This window comes from Abramis brama (genome assembly GCF_963993115.1).
Source record: "Abramis brama genome assembly, chromosome: 9".
Taxonomy (NCBI): domain Eukaryota; kingdom Metazoa; phylum Chordata; class Actinopteri; order Cypriniformes; family Leuciscidae; genus Abramis; species Abramis brama.
The window spans coordinates 24,246,714-24,254,914 of record NC_139971.1 but is presented as its reverse complement, the minus strand read 5'-3'; the positions used below and the strand labels follow the sequence as shown (position 1 = coordinate 24,254,914).

General features: G+C 42.1%; 1 protein-coding gene across 2 annotated transcripts in view; it reads left to right on the top strand.

The window, feature by feature from the left end:
* The first annotated feature begins 1,851 nt into the window (after positions 1-1,851).
* Positions 1,852-8,201, top strand: part of arhgef17 (Rho guanine nucleotide exchange factor (GEF) 17) — an 87,417-nt gene continuing 81,067 nt past the window's right edge. For both annotated transcript variants that reach the window (XM_084124281.1, XM_084124280.1), the window contains exons 1-2: positions 1,852-2,844; positions 3,125-6,618. In XM_084124281.1, the coding sequence (XP_083980407.1) occupies positions 2,310-2,844; positions 3,125-6,618 (4,029 nt within the window). In that variant the 5' untranslated portion in view covers positions 1,852-2,309. The remainder of the gene's footprint in view (positions 2,845-3,124; positions 6,619-8,201) is intronic.

Sequence of the window (8,201 nt, the reverse complement as noted above, 5' to 3'; positions counted from 1 at the left end):
TTTTTAATCCTGAAAAAAAAAGTGCTAGTAGAATCAAATAATGAGTAAAGAAATGACTGGCTGATATTATTTCAGGTTCATCATACTAGAAGTGGAAGGTCAAGTAGGGGATTTTGGATACGTTAGCACAGTATGCTCTGGTTGTACACAGTATTTTTGCAAATGTAGCAGATCATGTATATTCCATGCATACAAACAATTTGCATACACTATACATAATAGTGCAGAGATAGTAGTATTGTATGCTATTTTTAACGTATAGGCTAGTGCTACATAGTTAACTAATGTGCAACTTCAACTTACTTTGAAGCAACAAGCATTTGTGTCTCAGGCATTATGAAGGACCAGTATAGGTGGTATAGATTACCTATGAAAAAGTTTTTGTTAATAAAGCAGATGTGATGTTTGCACATTAAACTGGTATTTTGCTTCCTGCTTCAGTATAAATGGTCAATCATTATTTGAGCATTTACAGAGAGAAAGAATTTAAAGTAATGAAATGAACATGCAACTTTGGGGCAAAATTCATCACTGTCCATATAATGATGAATACATATGTTGCTGTTATCCAAATGTACTTAAAGCAAAGTCATTACATCTGTGTCTATATTGTAGTATATGAATACAATATATGAAATGAACATGCAACTTTGGGGTAAAATAATATACAATATATGAAATGAACATGCAACTTTGGGGCAAAATTCATCACTGTCCATATAATAATGAATACATATGTCACTGTTATCCAAATGTAGCCTACTTAAAGCAAAGTCATTACATCTGTGTCTATATTGTAGTATATGAATACAATATATTTTTCAAGCAAGTACAGTAGTTATTGAATGCTTGTTGTCAATGTGCAAATAAAATGTCCGACAATTAATGTTTGTTTTTGCTTTTGATTTATATCAAACACTATTTCTCTAAATAATTTGGTAATCTCAAGATGTAAGTGTAATATTAAATTAAGCTATTAAAATATATGTCCTAAATGTTGTAAATTGAAATTCATGAGGTCTTTCTGAATGAATGTGTTACTGAAACGTGTTATGTGAAATTTTGATTTGTGAAATAAATTTAATTGACAAAAGTGACAAATAATTTACAATATTTTATTATCTTAAAGGGATAGTTCACCCAAAAATGAAAATGATGTCATCATTTACTCACCCTTAAGTTGTAAAATTTCTTTCTTATGCTGAACACAAAAGGGGATATGTTGAAGAATGTCAGTAACCAAACAGTTGATGAGCCCCATTTACCATCTTCTAAATATCTTATTTTGTGTTCAACAGAAGAAAGAAATTCATACAGGTTTGGAACATCATGACAGAATTTTCATTTTGGGGTAAAATATCCCTTTAAGCAATGACATTCATTCAGGCAATTGTGTAAACAAGAATGTGGCCACTAGAGTGCACTCTAGTCATGCAGATAAAAGGCAAGATAGACGAAAAAGAAAGAGAGAGAGGGAGATAGAAAAGAACCCTTCGAAACAAAGGACTGCAAAAGTTTTTACTGTAAAGCTAGTTCTGCATACAAACATAGCTTTTGGTGAAAAAGGCAATAACTAGATTTATCTGTCTCAGCCTCCCCAAAGCTGAGCAAAGAAACTGAAGATGATCATTTGTTCAACAGTTTCCCACTGTGCATTTACGAACTGAAGCCTAATGTCAGCATTATCTTCTCTCTCACATCAGAAAGAGGAAAAGCTGGATCCCCCCTCATTTTCCCCAGGGGTCTCTCTCTCTAACCCCGACCTCATGTTTTAGTCCCGCCCCCAATCCAAGCAACTATCTGCATGTAAAAAGCCACAAGTCACGGAAACCCTTAATTGTGCCTAAAAAAGGCTGAGCGCACTTAGTCAAGCTTAAAATAAAGGATGTGTATGAAGAAAGACAGTCGGCCAAGGAAATGGGATTTACCTTGGAAAAAGTACATTATTCAAGCGTTTCTCTAGAGTTTATTGGGCTGAAACACTTGGGAATTTTTTGCTCAAACTTTGAGCTCTTTCCAAATGCATGTATGGACACTAAGGGAGGCAAACATGCGCAAAGGTCTTGGGATATAACTCTGTTTTCTTAAACAATCTCATCTGTTGTTCCTGAAGTTTTTTTTTTTTTTTTTTTTTTTGTCCTCCTCTCCGGAAAACACTGCCAAGCAACTTTTGTGGTTAATGGGGGCATTGTAAGTTGTTTTCAGGGGGGTAAAGGCAACCACGGATAAAGAAGGGAAAGAGAAGTGCGGACTATTTATCAATGAACTGAGAGAAAGCAAGAAGGACAAGTGGGAGGACAGGCATCGCAATGGCTGAAAGGGAAAGCGAGAGAAAAGCGCCTGTCTGTAGAAGCGTCTCTTTCAAAAAGTTGGATAGCTGGAGCGCAAAGAAGCGCAGATCATTTGGAGAGGACTTGGATAGGTGCGGTGCCCTTCCCCCAGACGCTGTAGAGCACAGCGCGCAGCCATCACAAGCGACGCACGCTGTTTCTGTATCCAGAAAAGTTTCCAAAATCTCAGCGGCCAGCCTCTCAACCGCAGACCTCAAGAAAGCGTCTCATGGAATATATCCATCGGTTCGTGAGCTCTCTGAAAAGTTCAGTTTGAGCACAGCCGGGACACAGAGCTCATTAGTCAACACTGGAAGCGTTAAAAACACAATAAGTGCCGACGATTCGTCTTTGAACGAGAGTGGCTGCTTATCCAAAGAGTTTTCGGAGTCTGTGAAAGAGAAACTCAAAGACACTAACAAATGTTGCTCTGCTCAAGAGTCTGTGTCAGAATCGGATTCGGACAGAGCAGATAAACACAGGCTCAGGAAGACTGTGGGTGGCACAAATACAGGTAAGATGCATTGTTTTGAAGTCATTGGTTCTTATTTTACCTATTAGGGCTTAACATATCGTCAACCATAAACAAAGACATTTACTATAACACGAATGCTCAAACTTAAGTACTGATCTGGTTTGTACTTAAAACTTGCCGTTGTGTACTGTATATCGTTGACTGTTATATGACAGATTGCCAGTGATTTTTCTGCATTTGAATGGCTGCTTGATGAATACATGTAAATGCATTTAAACTATCATACTGTGAGTTAAAAACACAATGTTTTTTGTCTTAGGGAGCCCAACATGCAAATCTCGTCGTGGCTATCACCCTTCCTATGGAGAGACTATTCATGTTGATGCAAACTGGCCAAGCGTTACTAAGATTAGAGAACTATTTGGCGATGGACGCAGAAAACAACATAGGTCAACTTCAGATGCTGATGACTTGAAATCTGCCTGTCAACACCTCCAGCATTTTGATGCTAAAGAGGGCATTTCAACTCCAGACAAAAGTGACAAACAGTTCCCCCACCAGCCAAGGGGAGCCTGGCAAGACACAAACAGCTCTCATCATGACAGCAGTGAATTGTATGTGGACTATTCAATCCCTGACTTCCATAATTTAAGTGCTAAAAGCAATTCTTGTGAGTTTTTGAATTGTGATTCTACACCTGCTCCCCCACCACACAGTAGAACGACTGCTTTGCCCCTCAGGTCTCACCGTTGGCAGCTGCAGGAGCAGAGACAGAGGGCAGAGCAGCCACAGCCACCGGATAGCTCGCATTCCACACATAACTCTTCCCAACCACAGACAGGGCCCTCCGTAGAACTAGCCGGTGCTCGGGGAAGACTGAGCTCTGGAGAAGAAGACGAGGAGTTAAGTGGATGGACAGTCGGTAACTTCCCTCAAAACAAGCATGGTACTAGGGCTAAATTGAGAGGAAGGTCCTCTGGCAGTGAGGAGGACAGCCCTGCAGCACTAACTCAACACAACAGGGACGTAAGACGGCGCTCACTACGGAAAAAGAAGAAAAGCAGTTGCAGCAGGGACAATGAGGAGTCAGATGACAGTGACAACCAGCCTGTAATGATGGAGCCGTATGATTCTCAGACGGTGGGCCGCAGGATTGAGGGTTTCCGTTCTAGAGGTTGTTATTCGGGCATGTCATGGGCACGAGACAATCCACCTCAACGGTCTCATATGACTAAGGACAGTTTTAGGCACCTATATAGAAATTTTGAGGGGTCAGTCGGAACTAGCCCTGTCCCTCAGGTGTCACGGGTTTCAAAAGTCACCATACCCTCGTTTATATCCAGTCCGTTGGGGTCAAAAAATAGTAGCAGGTATTCTAGCACAGAGACATTAAAAGAAGAGGATAAGCCAACCAACATCCACAGCTTCAGCAGGGCATCATTAGCGGTTATGAGTAAAACATACCATGGCAATGCCACTATGTACCGCTCACCTAGTTTTGGACATGGAGATAACTTTTCTCGTGGCCCAGTTCGAGTTCGCCCTAAGCTTGTGCCCAGCCTGATCCCAGCAGACTGTAAAACAGGCAGTTCAGAAAACAGAGTATTCTGCCACTCCTTAAATAATGAGAAAGACAGGAACAGGATCTCTATGTCCAACCCTGACATTGCCTCAGAAACTCTGTCGCTTCTTAGCTACCTTAAGACTGATCTGTCTGAGTTAAGAATGAGAAAAAAAGGACAAGATGATGAGGACAATCTGAACTCTGATCAAGGCGCTTCTGTGTACAGAATGGGCTCCAGGACAAATCGGCCGCACCATGGACGCCCTTCACTGAAGGATCTCACTGCTACTTTGAGGAGGGCAAAGTCGTTCACTTACTCTGAGAAGCCAGTAGGACAGCAATATTGTAGCGGGCCAAGTTTGAGGAGTTCTTCCGAGCAACGGCTAGACTCTGAAGGCAGTGGTGAGCAGGTGGTGATTGCTGACAGGGAGGTGGAGAGTGATGACGGCAGAAGTACCTATGGTTACGAAGAAACAATGCCGACCCCTCTACAAGACCGCTATGTACAGGAAGCCAGACAAGTAATAAGAGACATTTGTCAAATGAGTGAAAGTAAGGATGATGATGATGAGGAAGAAGACCATTTCAAGACAAAAAGCAGTGACACTAAAATAGACACTGTAAAAGAAAATAAGGCAAAACAGGAGGTGAAGAGACTTGAACACCCTGTTTTTACTGGGTGTAAGGAAGGGGAGGCTGATGGAAAAAGTGAAAAATGTTTACAGAAGGGAAATTCAGAGGAGAACATGTTCTGTGATAAGTCATTGGATGAACTCTCTGGTCATGAATCTAGCCTGACAGATGAAGGAATTGTCACAGAGCCAGAGGTTGGCTCATATGGGGGGCTGCCCTGCAGTAAAGACTTGCTGGGTCAGACTCTCACCATTTGGAATCAGTCAGGGTTGTACGAAGAGCAGTCGCCTGATACAACACCAGAGGAATCTCTTTCATCTCAGGTTCTGTCTGTTAGGACAGAGCATGAGGGAGTAGCCACAGGAGGAGACATTAGCAGCTGTAAAAATGTAAACCAGGGGGCCTTAGAGGCTCCGTCTACTCCTAGCGCTATTCGCAGGCGAAGGAAATTTTCCTCAGCTGGAAACAATGGTTCAGAGTCCAGCAATGGCAGTAACGGAGAGTCGAACGGTGAGTCTGCATACCGCTCCTTGAGTGATCCCATGCCTCATAGACGTTGTTCAGTTGCAGAGGATGGCGGAAAGAGCTTCTCCATGGACAGCAACCTGCTCGGTTCACTCTCTCTAAACTCCAAGGTGGGTGGTGTGGAGTCCTCTGCCGCAGACCTTTCTGAATATACAGGCAGTGCCGCCAGTGACCTTTCCGTGTGTAGTGACAGCCTGAAAGATTACAGTACTGTGATTCAGAGCATTGTTTGTGAACCTGGTGCAATGGACAATCTTATTGATGAGAAAGCAAATGGCAAGGCTGTGAAGAAAAAGAGCTTTAGCGACCCCAGTAGACGTGGAGAATTGGTGGATACAGTCCTAGAATTTCAAAAGCATCCCAGCGAGCCAATTAGTGAACAAGAACAATCCATACCACCTTCTAGCAGTGAGCCTATCTTATCTGAGCAAAGAGATGAGCTATGGGCACTGAACAGTGAACAACGACAACTTTATTGTCCAACCAGAAGGTCTCGTTCTCAGTCTGAGCATGTTTTGCCCTCCCACCTTGGTCATAATGGAGAAACAAAAGCAGCAGGGGAGACCTCCTTTCCTTTTGATCCTAAGCTAGCTCAGGTTTTGTCTCCTCGCATCACTCGCAGAAGCCCCAAAAAACGCACAAACCGCTTTACCCATCAGGTGTCTTGTGATGACGGGGATCAGTTAGATGAACAAGGCGAAGAGCAGTCCTCCACATCCACCCTCCCCCAGCTTCCAACCTCAAAGGTCAGACCCAAACATGTGCGTCATGCCAGTGAACCTGCCACATTTGTGCCTATCATTCCTTCACATGCCCACGTATCCCAGGATCTCCAGAGGTCTAGCCAGGAGTCTTTACCGCCCAACAAAATAGTCCCGGGGGAGGACACCCCATCATTGGAGGACGTAACTGAGCAATACATCTTGGCCCTGAACTCTCCAGAGTCCCCTGCGGAGACCTCAGCAGCCACTGGTGGGGTTATTCTGGAGGGCACTACTTCCACACCTTTAGATCCCACCACTGAGCCAAAACTGGAGAGGAAGTCCAGTGAGGAACTTTCCACTGTCCCTCTGAAGGCCAAACCAAGAGTGGTGAGTGATGTTCTATTCTCTATTTTGGGTATTTAAATGTCTTTTAATTGTTTGTTTATGGCTAGTTATGACGTACGTTCTTGCAGATGTGTATATCTATAAAAACACAGCAAAGATGGTTGATTGGAAGTAGTTTTTTTTAACTTTCTAATTGTTTCTATCTGATGAAACATATATATATTGTGAGCAAAGCAAGTCAATGTGTTTTTGCATGGTTTTTAATTTTATGAGACCTTTATTCTGTTGTGTTGGGCTGAGTTAGATTAAGGATAAAACTCATATATCACTCAGTCTGAAAAGATGAATATTTCAAGGCCTTTGGCTTGAGTGGGCATGTGTGTGCAAAATCATGTATTTATTTGTGTACTGTTTGACATGTTGTTACCTCAGGTTGTAGTGCAGTCTGTGCAGCTGAATTTACTGTTCCTGACTTTGATGAAAAGAGCAAAATGATGTTTCTTAGAAATATGAAGGGCATATTTTTCCCCCCTGCAGGTTCTTCTGGAATCATGTTGTTGTTCTTTTACTTAGCCTACCTTCGTTTTGGTCCAGTGCCTGCAGTGTGTTTGTGCACTGTGTGTGCATCTGTGTGTGTGTGTGTGTGTTTCTCCCTCTGTCTGCTGCAAATTCCTTTGTTTCCTTGACTCTATGAAAAGTCATAATATTCTGGCATTCTACACATATTTTGAAAGGAATACTTTACCCTCTTATGTATTTATATAATGTTTTATCTGTTCTTTTGAAGGTTAAAACAGCTGAAATTAACCTTCAAAAAAGGCTTGTGTTACCAAACTGACCTTAGGGAGAAATGCCATTCAAATACATCATATTTAAGAGCGTTGTGCTTGGTAGTGTATGGTCGAGGGTTGTGATGTTTTCCGAAGTCTTGCAAACTCTTAGTGATGGATTATTTCTCTGTATGACTTGGTAAGCCCTCTGTAGCACGGTTGGTCTGTCTTAGACACTGGGTTTGGTCATAGTTTTCCTCAGTCCACCTTTTATGGTGCTGTATTTTCCTGAGATTTCGTCTGTGCCAGCTTGTCCTTTCAGTATTGTGGTCCACTTAGGGCCGTGTTTGGAGCGGCCTGATATTGGATGATTATATAAAGGGATGAGTTTGAGTAACATTCTGTTGGCCTCTATAGTTCCCAAATTCCTTTTCTTTTCTTTTTTATCTTTTTTTTTTTCTTGCAAGGGTCATTATGAAGTGCACAGTGGGGAAATGTTTGTATGGCCTTTTCATTCAGCCAGGATTATGCAGTCTAATTTGAGTCCATCATTGACAGAGGCTTGGAGACTTGCACACGCTTTTCACTCTGTTCTCAGGCACTCGCGCACACACATTCGTATTGCGGCTAATGATAACACAAAGTGTAAATAGAGCTAAATGTTCCTCCTCTTAAGCTCCAGGCACATTTCCAGAGACTAATGCCTGCTTTATGACATGTATAGGGCTGTTTGATGTTTCTTTCATGTTTTTTCTCCATCATTTTTGAACAGTGTCCAAAAGATTTTGTCTGCAGCACATGCCATTTGTATATGAATATAGAGGCCTCAGAAAGTATTTGTACACTTAAGCCACA